Below are 21255 nucleotides of genomic sequence, written 5' to 3'. Positions count from 1 at the left end.
CAATGATGGAGTCAAACCTTCATCCTTGAAAATTTGGGACAAGGGGGTTCTTCAGCACCTCACTTCCCCATTACCTTCTTTGCCCCCAGCTGGCCTGAGCTGGGCACCCTGACAGAAGGTGGTACCTGCGGCAAAGGGACATGGGGAGACTGCAATTAACACTGATGACTTCAACCAGTGTTGGATCCAGCCCTGCCACAGGGTCCCTGCTCTGGGCTGCACCTGACCAAGTGACTTCTCCTCACACAGACACAGCTCACTCCTGATCAGTTCACATCCAGAAGTCATTTACAGCATCATGGAACAGTTTGGGCTGGAAGAGACCTTAAACTCATCCCATTCCATGGGCAGGAACACCTTCCACTAGACCAGGTTGCTCCTCAGCTTATGGAAGTTTATCCTGGAGTAGTTCTGGTCCAAGCTGCAGCACTTCCAATCACAACATGTTATTGAGGCAGTTACAAACCTCCACCACAACCTGCCAAAAATGGTTATTTGTGCAAAAACTGGATGTCCATGAACACTGTTGTTCTTCTTATCCAATTCCAGAGTTGTGCCTTGTGCTCAGTTTGAAGAGCACATCTGCTTCTGCTCAATAATCTCATTTTCCATAAAATCAGCCCCACTCCCCTGGGTGCATGACAGGAATGGCTGGTGGGATTTACACTTTTTGTGCAGTTCCCTTCCTTTTTAACAGATCGGCATCTCTCCAAAAAACTTCTACCTAAAAAAATCTCTTGAATATATTTCTTTGAAATTATTTACAACATAAACAGAATGTCATTCTTATGCCCCTTCTAAACTCTACAGGTCTGAGATCTTACAGAGGCCACACAAGTAATCACCCTCATTTCTTGCAGCGTAGAGAGTCAGGAAACACCAAGCAAACAGCTGCTTACAGGACAAACACCAAATCTTTATGTTCAAACATAGCTCTACAATACAGCATTCTCCATTATTGATGAGGGGAAATTATTACAAGAGTAGTTGACTGAAATAATTATTTCCAACTGTGGTTTGCTTTAAAACAATTCTACTGCTGGATTTATTTATTTAAAAAGCCCCAAACCAACAACCCACCCAGATATCACAGTAAATAAATAAAGATGATTTATGATGAATTTAGGTAGGTTTGGTTTTAATAGGAGTATGGTTTCCTTTATAAAGAGATTCTAGCAAAGTCTTGGTGTCAATTTTGAGCATCTCCAAGTTCTCAGACAAACTTCATCCCCCTTGGCCTCTTCCTCACCTCCTACCTCTGCTCTACAGGAAAACTTTTTCCTTGAATTTAGTTTTATTATTGGGGCTCATAGTGGAAGCCACATTATTTTCCCTTCCCGTTTTTGTGGCTGTGGAAAAAAAAGAGCTCTGGAATGTGCAACCAAGGTCCTGGTAATGCACGGAAAGGATAATTGAATTATTTTCATCTTTATCTAACTGAAAATTGGGGGTTCATCTCTGGGTTGTCCATATCTCCAATGATTTCTCCTCCCACCCCATGCACAATGTACAGGGACAACACTGAGGCAGCTCAGAATCACCACGTGGTGGTTTTAGACCTCAGACCTCTTCTCAAACCAGCCATGCCCTGAAAAAACACACATCTTTGGAAATGATGATCCATAATCCATGTGGAATCCCACAGAGGATGTTCAAGTGAATAAAACACCAAAGGGAAAAAGCAGCCCCCAGGTGCCGAGGATGGACTTGAAGGTTGGACTTGAGGATCTTGGAGGTTTTTTCCAACCTTCATGATTCTGTGATTCCACAGTGCCCTCCCTCACCTTCAAGTAGGAGATTTTTGTAAAATCTAGACAAATTATATCAAATTCATCAAATAAAAAACAACTGTTTACTGCAAACCCAGGGCTTAAGTGCATGGTGCTGTTCCTTGTGTAACAAACCACTGAGACCTTTCATGAATGAATTTGTCAAGGCCCTCCCATCATGTGCTTTTTCCATCCCAATTCATTTTTCCCTGGACTCCTTCTAAATCTGAAATCTGCCTGGGGCTTCAAATGGAAGCCTGAAAGGAACCCAGCCGAGAAATTTCTCTCCTTTCCCCAAAACATGAAATTTTCTCTCGAACTTGAGCATTCTCAAAGCCTGGAACTGAGATACTCCCAGCCCTGTCTTCTATTCCTGTAACATAGCAAGGAGTGATATTTTTCCACACTGAAAAGCTATTTTAGGTCATTCTTCACAGTTACTTTTCTATTTTACATTAATTTAAATTTTTACAGTCATATTTTCCCCACAGGCATCTGCATTATATCTTGGGAGGAAAGAATTGCAGAAAAATAACCTTCTTTAAAAGGAATTCAGATATTTTTAAAGTGTTTTTTAAGTGTTGTACGGGGTATATAAAAGATAATATAAAATGAATTATTTATTATACCTGTTTGTACATTTATGTCCACAGAATGCCAGAAAGGTTTGGGCTGGAAGGGATCTTAAAGCTCATCTTGTTCCATGGCAGGGACACCTTCCACTATCCCAGGTTGCTCCAAGCCCTGTCCAACCTGGCCTTGGACACTTCCAGGAGCAGCTACAGCTTCTCCGGGCACCCTGTGCCAGAGCCTCCCCACTCTCACAGGGAAGGATTTCTTCCAAATTTGTTCCTTTGGTTTTGCTTTTTTGCACACAAACATTCATACATCAGATACTGAGAACCAAGGGAACACAAAGCCTACAGCTCGGGTTTGTTGATTCACTGCTGTCAAAGCCACAAACCTCAAAATCTTCAACCCTTGTCAGAGCTAACAGCGTATCCCAACCACTTCAACTCACCTGGATGGGAATCCATGGCCACCAGACCACCCACAGCCACACCTGAGTCCTTCTGCCCCTACAGCCAGCTGAGCTGCTGCATTTCTGGGACCAACAGACACTTGGCAGCACTTTTACCCTTAATCATGCCCAAAGCTCAGCTCAGCACCTCCTGACAGCCACAGCAGAAGAGGCATCACGAAATTCCTCTACGACCCGAAAAAGAGAAGGGCTAAATACCATCAACATCATTGAATCATCATGGAATGGTTTGGGTTGGAGGGACTTTAATCATCCTCATCCAGTGCCACCCTCTGCCCTGGGCAAGGGCACCTTCCACTATCCCAGGCTGCTCCAACCTCTGTCCAACCTGGCCTTGGACACTTCCAGGGATCCAGGGGCAGCCACAGCTTTCCTGGGCAGGAGATGCTCCAGCCCAGGGTCCCCCGAGGGAGCCAGAGCTGAGAACCCCATCCCTGACCACTGCTGCAAACAGAGAAGGAGAAAACCTTGCACAGCAGCTTATGTTTTTCTATAAGCAGCTTATGTTCCTGCATAAAATACACTGAATTTATCCCATCTACAGCTTCTCTTCCTGTTTTCCAAATAATTAAAAGAGCAGCTTAAAAGCGTTTTTTTGGCATTAAAAATATTCACACTATCCCAACCAGAAAAGCAAAATATGACTTTCCCAGGACTGTGCTGATTTAGCAAAGCTTATAAATAACCCTGGGCTTCTAGCTATTGCCATTGGAAAAAAAGAAATGAATAAAAGGAAAATACTATCATGTCCACAAATAAACATCACTGTTTCTATGCTAAATTTCTACAATTATCAATATTATACATTAGCAAACATGTAGGACAGCGAGCCAAAGGCACCTATCTTAAATATTCAATCTACTATCAAAATATTTCTTCCTCTGTGGAATGGTGTGTTTCACGTGAAAACAAATCTTGATTATTTATCTGATAAGAAGTTATTAGAAATGTGAAGCCACGAATACACCAAAAAATTAGTCTTTGAGATGCAGGGGAAAGGAAAGAGATGGAACCACCAAAATGAAAATATGGCCAAAACGCCGTCATTCCTGTGATACTGCTGGGAAAACTCACTCTCCAATCTGCTAAATAAAACTAAAGACACTTAAAAAAAGGACTGGACCCACAAGTCCCCCAAAGATTTCTTCCTTTCTTGCTCCCATGTAACAAAAAAGTTCTTAATAAAATCAAAGAATTATTAAGGTTGGAAAAGACATCCCAGATCAAGCACAATGTTCAACCAATATTCCCATGCCCACCTAACTCCTGTCCCCAGGTACCACATTCACATGTCTTTTGAACACTTCCAGGGATATGACTCCATCACTGCCCTGGGCAGCCTGAGGCAATGTCTGACCACCAGTGAAGAAATTTTCCCAATATCCAACATGAATCTCCCTTGGCACAACTTGAGGCTGTGTCCCCTTGTCCCGCTCCTTGTTCTCTGGGAGCAAAGCCTGACTTCACCCCTGGCTTTATCCTCCTGTCAGGGAGCTGTGTGGAGCCAGAAGGATCTCCTTTCTTTTCCTACTCACATGGAACCAGAAGAGACTTTTTGAGCACCATTTATCTCAGGAGGCAAAAAGAAGCTGCATTTTTTCCAATGTTCCATTTTTAACTGTACAGTTTCTAATTGCCCTGGGATTTTTGCACACCCATCTGATCTCCCCACGACACCCCAGCCCCAGCAGATACTCACAGTGCTGTACACAGCCGAGACGGTCGGAGTGAAGATCCGATCCTCGAGGGGCTGCTGGACAGGACCTCGGGGGATTCTGCAACACAGCAAGTCAAGGAAAGCAGCGTGGAAGGCAGGGCCGTGTTTGGGGACACACCCAGGGACACCTCCCACCCCCAGAACCCACTGCTGCCCCGGCAGCTCCGGTCCCTCGGGATCTCCGCGGCTCCAAGGGCAGCTGTTCCCAAAACAGATCGAGGGAACCACCGCAAAGCCCTCACCGAACAATCCACAAAACCTTGGGCTTGTCAAGAGAGTTCCCTACCTCTGCTTCGGTTTGAAAGAGTAAGGGAAAAATCCCAGGAGCCACAAGCCCTCGGCATTCAGCGGGACAAACCCTGTGGATCAGCAGGGCACTGCCGGACAATGGCAGCTCCTGTTTTGCTAACCACGCAGGAATCCTGCTGGAATTGTTTCCTTGTTGTTTGCCTCTCTTCACCCAGTGACTCCTTTCCTCATCCGCCCACCAAAAATAAATGCTGTCAGAGAGATGGGAGGTTTTGAGGAGCTGCTGCAGGGTGACTTAAAGGCAAATTGCAAGAGTTTTCTGAATTGTAAAGGTATTGTGGAAATCCAGGGGGAAAAGGAACAGGGAAAAACACTTTGCACAAAAAACCCCCACACCAGAATATGGTTTACTTGTGTAATAAAACAGGAGGATGCAGGGATTTCAAAAGAATAAAAAAGTCTGACTTGGATAACACCTTGTGGCCCTGCACAGATCTAGGCAACACCTGATGCCCACTGTCATGAAAAAACCACTTGCTGAAAAACTTTCCCACATGCCATGATCAGATTTCACCTTTTTGCTGTTTACATTTTACACATCAAAATCTCATGGGAAATGAGAACAGCTGGATTGCGTGAGGTTCTTGCACACATGGAAAGACACAGACCTCATGTGTTAACATGGTGGGATACTTAAAAAGAAAATAAAGTCACAAAACCACTTCTTTGTTTTGTTCTAACAAGGAAAAACACACTGCTAAGCTAAATTCTGAGCCCAGATTAGTTTGAGTTGAAACTTCAGGAGACTTTGCACCCGAAGTCTGATCTCAAAATTGCTGCTGCTGTCCAGAGTTTTGCAGGGACCAACATCAATAACAGTGACAGGACAGACCCTGCTGGTGCTGACACAACTCAACAGCCACCCCAAACTCCACAATCCCAACTATTCCCCTTAAAATGGACCAAATGTTAAGGCTGAAGTAAGGACTCTTCAGACACAACCTGCTCTGCCCCTGCCAACTGCTCACAGCGTGTCCCAGCTGGATCACCTCCTCCTCCACCACTGCTCAGGCAAATTTACAGCATCAGAAACAGACAGAATTAAATTTACAATCTCATTCCACTCTGGCTCTGAACTCATCACTAAAAAGCTTCTCCTCACCAAACAGGCTCAGAAATTGCTCTAAAACATCTCCATTTTATTATATATTCATTGTTTGAGCACCAGACACAATAAAAAGCTACTTGATGGGATTAGGCTGGGAAGAGTCCAGCTCTGACCTTCGCAACACCTCTGCAGGGAGGCTCTGGCCTGTCACCCTGGCAGGTGACAGGGGACACCATGGCCAGTGAACCACGAACACCATCCGGCACTGCTGGCGCTCTTTCACCCTACATCTCTTTTTGCCTTTTAATAATGAGGGAAGGAATTTGTTTTCAGGGTGTAAGGCTCATCTGCACTTTGCACATCTGCCAGCTTGGGCCCAAGTGGTGTCGTTTGATAGATAGAGAAGTTTTTAACAACCAAACAGGATTTAAAACCCTGACTCAGCCAAACAACAGTAAGATTTGTCATGAACTTCAACAGAGCCACTCCCAGCTTTCATCCCAAGGATCTCGCATTCTTCCCTGAGTTTTGGAAAACAACAACAAAAAAACTAAGATTTGGGAAAGGAGGATTAAAAACACACTGGAAGATGGAATAAAAACTCAAATTTACTGCTGTAGCACCATTCCCTTGGCCCCAGAAGATCCCTGTGACAGGGATGACAGCCTGAGGCCCAGGATGGAGCTGCCCCCCTTGTGTCACAGCTGAGATTTCCCATCTCCAGGCACTCCTGACAATTCACTGAAGCAATCGCTGCTTCAAAAGGGATCGTTCCTGAGTTTGGAAAAACGGTTTCATCCTCGACAAGGTTAGGATTTATTTTCTTATTTTAGAACTTATATAAGGCAGGAGGAAATAATCTTCTTTGAGCAGAGCAACCGCTCTTTTTGTACCCAGGAAGAGCTGCCTGAAGGAAGGAGCAGTTTAGATGGATTTGCAGAGTCTGGAATCACTGTTTAAGATCACTCCTAGGAAAGGATGTTTCTCATCAGATCCAAAAGAAACCTTTTAAGTCCTTTTTGACAGAGGATTTGACCTGGACACAAAACTGATAAGAACAAAATGCCTTAAATTCCAGCAGACCTTAATGAAATAATGGTTGGAGAAAGTGATTATTTCCAGCATCCAGAAACTTGTGGCATCCATAGACGGACCCTCTGCAAGAGACTGGGCAAGTGGAAAGGTTCCTGTTTCCCTGAGAGAAGCTGGACTAATGGAGAGATTCCAGCTTCCCTGCAAGGAGCTGGGCAAGTGAGAGATTCCAGCTTCCCTGCAAGGAGCTTGGCAAGTGGAAAGGCTCCTGGCTCCCACCAAACCTCCTGGAGCTTGTTCCTGCTCCCCAGTGGAAATCATCACTTTCTCTCCCCATCCACCAGCCAAAGGAGCCTGTCCTGGGATAACAACTGCTGGTACTGTGGGAGAAGTGAGCCAGGCTGACAGCAAAGTTCATCACGATTTGTGCTAATGAGGCTCTTTTCCTAGGAATGGGTTAAGTGACAGCACCACCAAGTGACTCCACCAAGGGAGGTGAATGGGTCAGGGCAGCCAGGTGGGAAGCAGAACCTCATCCAGCAGTGTCATCCCATCCACATCCACACCCACACCAGGGAACTCACTCATCTGCTCTCACACACTGATTTTGGTGCCACCAGGGCTGCACATCCCAAAATGCAACACAAGCCTTGGGATTGCTGCCCTTGGGCTGCCCCAGCACACTCAGACAAGTGAAGAAGCTGAAGTCCAGCCAGCCCAGCCCTGCTGCAGCACTGGATTCACACAGCCAGGAACACCAGGACACTGAATAATTCAGGCAGCTCTTTCGTGTTACTATCCTGCCATGCTTAGATCCAATCCAGGAGCATCCTGTGCCCTCCCTCTTCCTCCCCCTCCTCCTCCCCTATATCCTTGCCACCCACATCACCGATTTGTGCAACTATGCTCCCAAACGATCCAGGAGGGTGGGAAGGGGGAGGGAGGGGGGAAAGCAAAGATGACCCAAACCTCACACCGTTTTCAGAGCTCCTTCCACAGGGAGAAAAGACAAGGAGAGCAATAAAGCAGAAGAGCAGGAGCAAGGAGACCCTCTTAAATCCAAGGAAAACCTCTTAAAGCACCTCTGCAGACGTCAGGTTGGTAAAGTGGAACTACAGCCTCTGCTTTGCTCATGTCACGCTGAACAACTCCTTAGAGCTCTCCCTGCTCCATCAGCATCACTCCAAAATCCTGAAGGACAGCAGCCCCAGCAGTACCAGCACTGGATTGTCCTCACTGTGGTTCAGGGCTCATTAACTCATGAAATATATATTTAAAATCTCACCTCAGTGAGATAGTTCTGGCAGATTCATAAATGCAGGCACAGATGCAATGGGAGTTCCACCTAGTCCCCATCTGGCTGCAGCAGTGATTACAAGCTGGGGAATTTCAGGAGCTATTATAGACCCAGTGGGAGAAGGAACACCGGCTAGAAACAGAATTTTTCTGGAAACCAAAAATCTCCCTAAAAAGACGAGGATCTCTGTTAATTAGACAGCCACAGCTACACTCTGAGGAGAGGGGAGTATCTCACTGTTCTGTAAAGCGATTAAGGAAAAAAAATCCAGCCTGGAGCTGCTGGAGCAATCAGGAGACACTGCCAAATGCTGAGTGAAATGTCAGTCAGCAGGAATTCCTTGCAGAAATCTCCTCCTCGTATCACATTTCTCTGCTTGTTCCAATCATACTACAAAACTGCAATTCTGTGAGATTTCTGTGTGCTGTTACAGCAGTGAATGACCTGGAAACACACACCAAAATCAGCCCTTCCAGCAGGAATCTGTACAGGTTTCTCTGCTCCACAGAGATTGGAGGGAGAAAGAAAGAACACTATTCCATTTTCTCCCAAAATGGATTCATTTTCCCTCGAATGGTGCTTCTCACCTAAGCTCATTTCAGCAACTAGCAACCATTTTACCCCAAGCACTGCTGGCTCTCCTCCCCTTCCAGCCCACAGCTCCGAAGAAGCACCTTCTCCCTGTAAAAACTCGCAGTACCCACAGGTGCCTACGCAAACACCTTACACAAAACCATTCCAGAACTCCTGATTTTCATCCCTGCCCAGAAACACAGCCAGTCTCCCACCAGCTTCCCCAGGGTTATATAATCCCCACGTGTGTCCCTGCTTGTACTGAAACTGTGCATTTAAAAACCCAAGGAAAAACCGTCAAGTGAGATTACAGAAGGGCAAGAAACCACATCAAATTTGAGCATTTCCTTCAGCTTTTTGGAGCAAGGAATCGATAAACCCCCTCCAAGCATGCAGGATGTGATGGCAGGGAGCTTTACAGGAGCATGTTTCTCCTCTGCAGCCTTTTCTCTATTCACCACGCAATTAAAATGCAGGAGGTGAACATCCCAGCAGCAGAAACACTTCATTGAGCTGGCTGGGAAACCGCACGGCTCTGAAAAGGTTCAAAGGGAAAAGCTCTGCCAGTCACAGCAGCTGGAACTTCCCAGCATCACCCCATCCTTCCCAGCTCCACTGTCCTCCGCTGGCGGGGTAAAGCCTTTTGTTCGGCACACTCTGTCCTACCTGGCAGCTCCGGAGAGCTCCAGCAGTGAGATCCAGGGAGCTCTGGCAGTAAGATCCCGGAGAGCTCCAGCAGTGAGATCCTGGAGAGCTCTGGCAGTGAGATCCAGGGAGCTCCGGCAGCAAGAACCCCGAGAGCTCCGGCAGTGAGATTCCGGACAGCTCTGGCAGTAATATTCCAAAGAGCTCCAACAGTGAAATCCTGGAGAGCTCCAGCAATGATATCCCAGAGAGCTCTGTCACTTAAATCCCAGAGGGCTCTGTTAGAGAGATCCCAGAGAGCCCTGTCAGTAAGATCCTGGAGAGCTCTGTCAGATCCTGGAGAGCTCTGTCAGTGAAATCCCTGAGAGCTCTGTCAGTGAGATCCCCGAGAGCTCTGGCTGCAAGCTGGCTCAGCGTTGTGTCCTCTCCCTGCATCCATCAGTGAAGCCCACGGCCACATCCCATCACAGCCACATCCCATCCGTGCCACGCCGGGCTGGCTCCGGAGCTCTTCCTGCCCATCCCCGTGCAGGCAGAGCTTGAGCTCTTAAAGAGGCAGCACAAAGGGGGGCTTAACGAGGCCTCGGTGGGGTTTGGTACCCAAACACTTCCACGCTGCTGAAATCTTGCTGCTTCCCCAATTTTCTGTGCACACAGCAGAAAAGGGATGCGAGGCAGCATCATGCTCCTCTTGGCAAGTTGATGTGGGATAATAATCAAGCCAAACTTATAAAGGAAAGGATAAGGGAAAAAAATTAACTCCCCCACAGCACGGTGTGGTTTGGAAAGCTGCGTGGCAATGAATGAGGAGCTCAGAAAGCATCAGTGCTCCCCATCAGAAAGAGAATTAAATTGCAGCACAAACTCCTCAGCAGGAAATTTTGCTGTTTCCCCTCAGCTTTCATCTTGCTACTCCCAAATGTAGCACCACAAACCCCTTTACTTAGCAACTACTTCAGCAGTCAATTTTCCCCTCAAAATCAATCCCTCTTTTGACAGATCATATTTCAGAAGCCCAGGGAAGAAATGCTGGCAAAGCAAATTACAGCCTTTAAAAAACAAAACAACAACAAAATCCCAAAGCCAACTCCACAAAGTGACATGTCACCTGGGAAAAATTAAAACATATAAGATCAAAACAGTGTCGTCATCTCTCCATGCTGAAATATGACAACCAAATTGACTTCTTTCAAGGAAAAATAAAAGTCAGGTTACAAAGCAAGTAACTTGGGAAAAGGCAGGATTCATGTTGCCGGGGTGACCATAACTCAATCCTCCTGTGCATCCACAAAATCCAGCCCCTAATTACAGAGGCCCACGCTGATTTCTCCCATTCCCTGTCACCTCCACGTTTTCAGCTCTTACGAGACTAGAGCACTCTGACCCTTCACAGCTGAGCAGCTTTTGTTCATAATAGAGGGCAGATAATTAATATTACAAGAATCAAGACCAACATCATTCAAGGACTTTGGAAAACATTTAAAGACTCCACCTAATAAAATGCTGACCCTCTCTAACCCTTCTCCTGCCTCCATTCAATGACATATCCCATCTCCCATCCTTGCAGAGATTGCATTTGATTTTAGGGTGTGTTTGGGTGTTTTTGTCTGTTCAGAGGTTTTTCTCACTAGGGGATTCCTGACAAGGGGATCAGACCTTTTGGATGACTCTCAAAGAGTGACTCTCAGAGGTGGCCTCTGTATGGAAAGTGCTTTTATTTCTGTTTTCTCAGCTGGATGCAACTGCTCTTGCACAATGTGATGGGATGTCAAAACGAAGCACAATTCCTAGCTGTGACTATACCACAGGTCAAGCCCCAGTGGGGCACTGGTGTTTCAGTGTTTGGTGTTTATTGTTATTATAGCAGGGGAGAATAAGTACAACTTTTTGCTGGCACAAAGGGTCAGGAATACAGTCACAGTTAAGAGCTGCAGGTAAGGAATTCCTTAAAAGCCCATGGCAGCTTCACACCAGTACTTCATTCTGATTTAAGGACTACTTCTGGCAAGTCAAATGTTTTAAAAACAGAGGAACACAATACAAAGGGTTTGCAAAATGGCAGGAATAGGGTTCATGGTTTAAAAGTACCGAGGTTTGTAACAGAGCAGAACATCATTCATGAGAAGAGATGCAAACCCCCAGGGTCTGCCACTTTCCAGAATGACTTATCCCCAGAAGGACCTGATGGCAAAAGCCATTATTAAGCTTGTTTCAACATTTTATGGCCCAGCATAAAGCTCCTTAGTGCCACATGTGTAGTCAATGTTCACAGCCCAACTGCCATTTATCAGACATATAAATTTTAAGTGGATCAATGAAGTGTTTGTACAAACAACCTCTTTAATCCTTCATGTATTTTGTGTATTAAACTGCATCACCGAATTCTCTTTAAGTTCTTCTTTATGGGCTATTTTATACTTGGAACAAAACCTTAAATAAAGTATTTATCTTCTCCTTTTGTACCAGAAATACACCTACATAAATATTGTTGATGTTTCACCACTCCTTTACTGCCTTGTTCAAAATACCTGACTTGTTCCTTGCTCCCCAACTGAACTCTGAGATAATAACTGGAAGTTATCATCCTCTCCATCCCTCTGCATTAAATGCTCCTCATTAAATCATCCTCCCCAAGTTCTGTCCAGTTCCAAGTGAAGCCTTCCCTGCTTATCCCTGTTTAGGCCATTCTCTAAATGAACACTCTCTTCATAACAAAACTTGCCTCGAAATACATCTTGAGCTTTTTACCTAATTACATATCATTAATCTCAGCATCAGCTTCCAAATAATCCCAAACACTTCCTTTCTCTGCTGTCTGCCACACAATGTCCCCTGAACTGTGCTTGCACAGAGCTGGATGGGAACAGGGAGAGCTTTCCAAAAAGGGGGACACAAATCCCAATGAACCTCAATGCCTGTTGGAAAACAAGCTTTCCAGTGCTGAAAACTGCAGCTTGAAAGGAAAATGTGACCTTCAAATGCTCACTGAACAGCGTGCTGTCCCTTTCCTTCCCCCAGCATCCTGCAGCTATTCAGGTTCCTGCTCCTCTCCCTTCGGGAGTCCCGACACGTTTCAGGAATCTGCAGATGCAGGCGTTGGCACGTCCGACTGTGCGGCCAAAGTTGAGGGGCAGAGCCCACCTGGCACATCCCAGCCCTTCTGTATGCCCAGCCACTGCAGCAGCCACAGACACAGTGCACGTCCTGTTTGTAGCAGAGCACGTCTCCAAATCCTCCAACTTACATCCCTTTAAATATCCATTCCACAAAATATCCCAGGATCCCAGACTGGTTTGGGTCGGGAGCGTTCTCAAAGCCCATCTAGTGCCACCCCTGCCATGGGCAGGGACAGCTTCCACTAGCCCAGGTTTCTCCAAGCCCTGTGCAACCTGGCCTTGGACATTTCCAGGGATCCAGGGCAGCCACAGCTGCTCTGGGCACCCTGTGCCAGGGCCTCCCCACCCTCACAGGGAGGAATTTCTTCCCAATATCCCATCTAACCCTGTACTCTGGCAGTGGGAAGCCATTCCCCTTTGTCCTGTATAAAATGCCCCTTTCCCCTCATCCTTTCCTTTCCATCTTTGGTCCATGTGTGATAATTTCACAGTAAAGCCAAATGGGAATGCCAAAGGAAAGCTGGGGGCTAGGGGAAAGATAACAGAAAAAAAACCCCCTTTGTTGCAAATTATCTGTATTCCCAGCATCCCACAGATTCCGTGATGCTTTCAAATCCAAACCAGCAATATTGGGAGCACCAGCTGCAATAGTTCCACCTGCAGACAAGCACCTAATTAGCCAGAGCTCATTACTTCCAGGCTCAGTTTTGCATCTCTAAATTAACCAGCACTGAGACAGCTCACCCGCACTAAATCACCCCAGCCCTCGCCTCACCCCATGTGTCTCCTCCCGGCAGAGAGAGCTCCCGGGGGCTGGCAGGACCTGCGCCCGAGCTAACACCACAAAACCCCAATCAATCCTTCTGCCCAATACAAATGTGTTTCTAAGGGCAACCTGATTTTGTTACTTCATCTCTGTCTGCCTCCACTGCAACCCCAGCGTGGAGGCAAACTGGCTATTTTCAGCTGAGACCTGGAAAGGTTGTTTGGGGTGGAAGAAACTGTGTCTAAACCCTGCTAATCCTGCTGGGATTTTCTTTGAAGCGGGGTGTTGGTGGGTGGGGGACGGGTCTGGAGACGACGCACGGAGTATTTCTGTAACTGTGAACTTTAAGGTGTATTTTTAACACTCGCAGAAGTGTGTTTCACAGCACAGCCTGAATAAGGTTAAATTCAGGTTTGAACCAAGCTGTGAAATACTAGTAATTACCAAAAAAAGCCATAGAAGCTCCCTGGGTCATGCCTGTGCCAGCTCAGGTAACAAGGTGAGCAATGTGCCAGGGGAGCATCCCTTGCTCAGCTACAGACAGCTTCTCACCAGCTGACTCTTCCTCTTTCCTCTTACCAGCCACTCCCATATTTTTTCAATTCACATTTTATTCTCAAACTATATGGACTGTTCTAAGAGATGAAAATGTCAATACATCTCATCAGCTCCCTTCAGCTGGAAAACACGGCATTGCCACGGAGAGACAACAGCATCACAGCGAATGTGCCAATGTAGCCTGAAAATTCCATTTAATTTTAGGAGGGTTATTTATGATTGTACTTGTCCATGTTAATTGAAACTCCAATTAGGCTGCAGGAAACAGGCAACGCTCAGGAACCTGGAGCAGCCCCATTTGTCTTCCAACAGACTCTGCTGCTCCAAGTCATTTCTCACAGATCTCTAGCCACAACCCCAGGCCAGGCACCTTATAAACAGCCCAAAATTTAAGATGGGGGAAAAAGGCTCAACAAGGTGAGCCTTGGAGACTCCAGCTGAATCCTGGAGAATCTGCTCTAAGTTACGGAGGACTGTGATGGGCCAACATCCCATGGAGAGATTTCAGATGAGTACCTCCAGATGAGGTACTCCAAAATGCACCCAATAAATTGGAAGCAGAGCTGTGTTACACCAGCAGCACACACACCTGGCCAGCTCAGACAAACCTGGCCCTAAAACCAGAGCCCAAAAGTCCCAGGCAGGGCAATCAGGGAGCTGGGCTCCTGCCATGTGATACTGGGCTAAACATCTTGTAAAATTCCATGAGCCATCTTTGCCCTGCACTGTTCCCAAGGGGCTGCCAGACTTGACCTCACCAGCAATGAAGAATCTGGAGGCTACAAATACAGATACAAATGTTAAAAGCATCTAAACTGAGCAAGTAACAGGCTTTCAGCTGACCAGAGACAGCGACATTTCCCCTAAAATTATTCTAGTAGTTGGCAGCAGCTGCTAAATCACTTTCTGTGCTCTGAGATGACCCAAACATCTGCACATTGTCATGAAGGCAGGAGGTCTCCTATTGAAAATGCTGGAGGGGCAGCAGTTCCTGGGTTGGCTGCTCCACATACTAAACAAGGCCAGGCTGGACAGGTCTTGGAGCAACCTGGGATAGTGGAAGGTGTCCCAGCCCATGGCAGGGGGTGGCACTGGATGAGATTTAAGGTCCCTCACAACCCTAACTATTCTGGGCATCTATATAACCCAAGAACTTGATTTAAACAGGAGAAACTTTTATGATTCCTGATGAAGAAGCTTTTCCAGACATTCTCACACTCTGAAATAATTAGCGTTTTAGTGGTAGTTCACAAGCCTAAATAGCTCAGTTGCTTCTTTTAATTAGAATATTTTTATGCAGCTATTACACCCCTGCTATTCCCTGAAATGAGACAAAGCCCTGAAGCTCCCCTGCCACCCAAATACTTATTTTTGTGGCCCTGACAAAAATAAAATCACCTTTAGTGTCAGCCAGCAGACTACCTACCTCTACAACAACTTACCTCGCTGCCCAACCTTCCAACACAGAAAAATCTCATCTGTCTATTCAATTAATATAAAATGAATACGTATTATCATCATTAATAATAATAATAATTATTATTATTATTATTATTTATTGTGCAAGTGACTGAAGTCAGTGGCTGTTACTGTTTTACATGGCTCTTACATTGCACATCTCATGCTTCCAAAACACAAGGGACAATCCTGGATCAGAACCAGAAAAAGCTGGGAAAAAGCCCAAGTCCTCCATCCTGCAATTCCTCCATCAATCCATGCCTGGGTGGCCAGGTAGGAAAAGAAGCAGAGACTTCAAAGGTGCTGGAAGCTAAAAGCTGATTTTCCCCTCGCACCCTCCACCTCTATGGAGCATCACTTAGAAACCTTCTGGAGCACTGTTTATTAAAGGGGCAAGGGGAATAATTCCAGGTCATGGAGTAGCCCCAGTGTCCCTGGGAAATGGGGAGAAAACAAAGCCATGGTTCCCTGAGGCCACAGTGCATCCCTTGCCCCTGCCACAGATCAGCTTCCAAGGGACCCCAAACTAAACCGGCTGCCAAATGGTGGCATCCACAGCTTCTGCCACCTCCCTCAGCAGGGAATAATGTCCCTCAGAAAGGACTAAGGATCACAAAATTCCTTGGTGAAGCAGCTCAGCCTGGTGATTCAAGGGAAAACTATTTTTTTTTCCTTGGCTGGGTGAAGTTTTCCGTGGATTCCGTGAGCTGATTTAAATTACCAAATACTCACATGATCCTCACATCTGAGACCAGGGCGAAGACAGCCCAGTCAGCAAAGGCAGATCCACCCTTCCCAGGCAGATCCAGCTCAGAGGGACATCTGTAACCCCAACATGGAACTACATCCATGAAAGCAGCCCCAGAACATGCCAAAATCCACACTGTGAACCAGAGGCTGATGCCTTTCTCAGCCAGGGCAGGACTCCCCATCCCACTCTGTGGCTTTACCTCTTTTGCATTCCAGTACAGGGACTGGGAATGGCTACACACCAGGCTCTTCCCACACAGCACACTCTTCCCTTCTTCCCTGCTTCCTCATGTTTCCACACCTCCACGACAGTCGTGTCGGAGCCAGGAGAACAGCCCCAAGGGGCCAAAGTGGACTTTGAAGCTATGAGAAAGGAAGTAAAGCAATGGGCATGTTCACACCAGCTGGAGTCACAAGGAACCCTGTGATTCTCCAGGATTATTTTAGCTCTTCATGTGAGATGGCAGGGAGGTGAATCTTGGTAGGATGAGGCTTATTGCTCAGAGATGGAGTCTGTGTAGGTGAAGGGAAGTGGTGCAGAGCAGATGAGCAAGAACCAACACAGACACCACAAGGACTTGAGCCTCAAGGCAATAGGAGCCCCAGGACAGGATACAAAACTTGTCATGCAGTTACCAAAGAAAAAGAAGGAAATACGTGGGAAAAGCAACACTTTATCTGAGAACAGATTTCTCACTGCTTCTTCCCTTCAGCATTGAGATTGTCCTCAGTGGTACTACCTGATTTGAAGTCTTCTAATTCCTTAATTAGCAATTCATTTCAGTGCCATCAGTTCATTTGCACACTGAAGCTTTCAGAAGATGTTTTACATACCACCTTGAACATGTCAGCTCTTGTCTCCTCTGGAAAGACACTTTGGGAAGGGCACCTTTCCATCTGGAGCCGTGTCCAGCAGTGCACAACCCCATGCCATTCTAAGGAATGGGTCCAAATTCTGTAGCTCCACCCCTACAAATGCTCCTAGTATTGTTTAAAAACAACAACCAACTATGGTTTATGGTTAAACCATGAATGTTTGAGATCTGTCCCTCCACAGCCCCCTGACCAAACAGCACATGCGGTATGACCCAAGTGGTGTTTGGAAAGGAGAATTCCAAGGGAAGACAAGGTTATGGTTATGCAGGGGTCAGGCTGCAATTCCATGTCATCTGCCAGGCAAGGGGCTTTAAATTGTACCTTTTCTGGTTTAGGGATTAAGAGCTGTGGGAAAGGAGAGCACCAGCACTGGGAACAGGGAGTGAGGAGAGATCATGGACAGGATCCAGCCTGGAGCTGATGAATTGTCTCAGCTCCTACCCCTTAGTGCACTGGTGGGCACAGTGTCCATAGGAAGTGACACTAAGTGGAGCACTGAGCACTAATTTACACCCAGGAAGTCTTCTGAATGGACATGACAAGCAAAAAACAACAGCCAACACTGGAAAAAAGTAAAATCAAGGAATCTACCATTGAAATCTAGGCAAGAATGTCTCGAAATTCAAGATATGGGGCATTCCCAGCTGGCACAAGGAGCTAGCTACGGGGCACGTGTCTCTATGTAGGCAGTTCCCTCCAGCCATCAGAGGACTTCAAACCAGAAGGGGGGGGAGAGAGAAGATGACAATTTGTGCTTAACTAGAATGTTCTTTAACAAAAATTCCTGAAAGTTTTGGCCTAATGGAACTAGAGACAGAAGGCTGACATCCTCCTTCATCCCTGCACAGGGAAACCAGAAGATAATTGTCATTTAGCCCTCTTCCATACAAGAATTCTGCCCAGAAGCTGCTGAACATCCACAACATCAAACCTGTGGCTGCTCCCAAGCCCATGTCCAACATAAACCCATATATAATAAAAGTGACCAAGGGACAAGGCTTTTTAAAATATCCCATAATACCAGAGATGTGGGGCTGCTACCCAGCCAGCTTCCTCTTTTTGTGGTAATTTCATATAAAGGTCCTCAGAGGAAGCAGTGCTGGTATTGGAGGACAAACTGCTTGTTAAGGAAGGAGTTTCCAGCTCATGCTACTTCAGTGCAGGAAGCTTTCTGGCACAGCTTGAGAAAGAGTAATTTAGCAGCAGCTTGTGCAACTGGCTGCACTCTGCTCTAAATTGATGATGTGATGGTGTTATCTGGGATACTGGGTCCGTGCCTTCCTTAGCTGAGGGGTCCCTCGAGGTGGGAGCCAGTTTTGAGGCCCAGAATCCCAAGGAGCAGCTCACCACGACTAACACAGGGTGTGGTTCTCGGGGAAAGTCCCCAAGACAGGGGTCATGACAGCAGGAGTTCCCTCACAGGGCCACAGGAAAAGGGACAAAGATCACCAGGAAGCATTTTGGGATGTTTATCCTCACTGTAGCAAGTAATGGTATCCATCACTAGAGGGGTCAGGCACACGGGTATTTACACCATCACTGTGAACCTCCATGCTGGAGGTGGATGTTTTATGCCTGTTTTATTGGAGATATTAAAGCCTCTTTAATTCAGGAACAATTAAAGCATCCCAATGCTGCACCGCAAAAATACAGAATGATGTAGATTTTTAAGCAGATTTAACTGAAAACAATTTTCCTGGATGCCTGAAGCACCACATGTGGCTTTTCCAACCACTATCACATCCCTATCTGCATAAAGAGCTCTCATTCCATAATCTTCCATAATGCTCTAAGATGAAAAGTATACCACCCTTCCCATTTCTCCCGAGTCATCTCACTCTCCATCCTCCTCTGTTTTCTCTGTAAATGCCAAGGTTACAAAGCACTAAGATTTTCTTGGGCAAATGGTGTCATTTGATGGCACAAGAACTGAGAGGTGTAAGAAGCACTTACGCAACCGAGTGGCTTTAACGTAAGCCAGGAGTATCCGAGGTCAGCGCTCACCTGGGCAGCACAAACACAGCCCTGATTTTCCAAGGGAGGAAAAGCTTTGCTGGATCAGACAGCAGCACAAATCCCTCCCCATTCCCAGTGCAGTTATGCTGATGCAACCAGCAAAGTAACCTTTCATTTCCCCAGACACTGCTGAAATATATTCTTAAATACTGTACAGAAATAGCAATTCAGGAGCATTTATAAGATTTGCATCCAAGTTTGGACGAAGTTATACCTGTATATTTGTATTATATCCAATAAAAGGGATGGATTTACAACTTTTCCACCTATGATTAAAAACCAATATTCCTTGAAAAAAAAAAAACAGGGGCTAACCACAAATACCTGCAGCATTTTTGCCCCAATTCTGCCGGCAGAAGTTTCACTAACCATATCCTTGGACTGATGTGCAATTCCATACCTGTTATGTAACATCAGCTGATGTTTCCTGCAACTGGTGCTGAGTATGGGCCCAGCCAGACCTGCACCCCTGAACATTCCAATCCCCCAAAATCATCACATTTTTAGTGACAAATGATCAGAATGCAAAAAAGCCCAAAAAAACCTAGCTACCTCAAAGCCAGAAAAATTCACATTTAATCTAATGAACTTTGGTTAAGTCTGTGTCTCTTTGGCTGAATCTGTTTATTTAAAAAAGGAATTTTTAAGGACCTGTAGACAAGGAGTTTGCAAAACTGCAGGGGTAACTGTGTTTTCCTTAAGGAAAAAGAGAAAACAGATGCTGTAAAAGTCCAAAGCATCCAAGCCAGCTAACACACAGAGCTCTTCAGAGACCACCTCCATTAATTAAATTGTGCTGAGCTGAGCTGTTCACAACTTCTCACACATGTTCCCTAAATGGATTAATTGACAATATAGACACTGATAGAGTCATTTATAGTAAATACACATGTGATTTCAGGGTTTACTTGAAGTAAATGTCCAAATTTTTCTAAACCACACACACTACCTGTGGATTTGTGTGAGGTTTCTTAGGGTCATGGACCAGAGTTTGCTTGAGAAGTTGCATCTCCAATTAAGTGGAGTATTAAGTATGCTGCCTCTCCTTAGTTTAAATATAACCAAGTGATTGTATCCACATCCTGTGATGTGTTCCTCCATATTTAAGAGCACACAGCCAAGAGAAAGCATTTTGTAAGATCACCTATTTCATCAGCCATCCTTACTTTTACATCACACATTTTCTTCCCTTTCATTCCACAAGTTACTAATCTTTCCCCTATTCCGATATAGCCAACAGCACTCCTGAAGGGGAAACCCAACTGGAAATCCCCAAGAGGAGTTCCAAATCTTGAATTCCGATTCATTTAATCACACTTGCTATAGCCTGAAGTGCCTGGCCTTAGCTACATAAAAAGGCTTTTTCCTCTTGCTGTGTAAGTGGACACTTCCATTTGGGTTGACTCACACCCAGCGTGCCCAGAGACACTCCTGAACCACTATGGTGACTGAATACAAAGTCTTTTGTAAAAACAGGAAGTCAAAAAGCTTTTGGGAGGCCAAGTGAGGATCTGTGCACAGATAACAAGCAGAGAAGGCTCTTTTCCAAGCTGTTTCCAAGCTCAGCCAGGTGGGTAAATGTAACCCTAATCCATACCTTGCAGTGACAGAGCCCTGCGGCAGCGGGAAGCACATCATGGCATGTAGAGCAGAGGGGGAAAGTGCACATGGCACTGCTTTAAGGACCATCCCTGTCATGGGTGGGGCCACAGAAACTGTCACAGGTGGGGTGAGGTGCTACCATGGCACCCAAGGAAAAGCCAACAGGTATAAAAGCAACCCATGCATGATCCCACAGACATTAGGAAGTTACTTTCTGCTATTTATTGGAAAATAAATTCCCTGTTATGACAGAGAAAAGAGTCCTGAAAAAGAAAAATCCTTTAGGAATCTCCTTCTAAGTGAAGGGACTGGGGTAGGGAAACTTTGACTGTTATTGTTGCTTCCAGGGTTAAAAAAACTCTCCACCGGAGGAAAACCTCATCCCACTCAAACACACCCTACAGGCTTCATCCTCTCCTGTTTCCTTAATGGAAGAGCTGATGCACATCCAGGAAAGCAGGGGCTCTTGAATGGAAAAATCTGAGCACTTTTTAGGACCCTCTGAGTGGTGCTGGGGAGCTGAGATGAACCCACATGAGGCCATTTACTGCATGGCAAGTGCAGAGTTGGGGCTGGCAGCCAAGGGGAGAAAGGAACATTAAGGCACAGACCAGTGCTCAAGCAAAAGAAGTTAAAATTCCACTATGCAGCTCCTATGAAGTAGTGAAGAATTAATTTTAT

The 21255-nt window shown here is 45.9% G+C and overlaps 1 protein-coding gene across 18 annotated transcripts in view; it reads right to left on the bottom strand.

The window, feature by feature from the left end:
• Positions 1–21255, bottom strand: part of EIF4G3 (eukaryotic translation initiation factor 4 gamma 3) — a 140119-nt gene that overhangs the window by 94980 nt on the left and 23884 nt on the right. For all 18 annotated transcript variants that reach the window (XM_085079721.1, XM_085079727.1, XM_085079725.1 and 15 more), the window contains exon 2: positions 4511–4586. In XM_085079721.1, the coding sequence (XP_084935847.1) occupies positions 4511–4586 (76 nt within the window). The remainder of the gene's footprint in view (positions 1–4510; positions 4587–21255) is intronic.

The sequence above is a fragment of the Lichenostomus cassidix genome, chromosome 21, assembly GCF_008360975.1.
Source record: "Lichenostomus cassidix isolate B80296 chromosome 21, HeHo_3.0, whole genome shotgun sequence".
Taxonomy (NCBI): domain Eukaryota; kingdom Metazoa; phylum Chordata; class Aves; order Passeriformes; family Meliphagidae; genus Lichenostomus; species Lichenostomus cassidix.
This window is presented reverse-complemented; position numbering and strand designations above follow the sequence as displayed.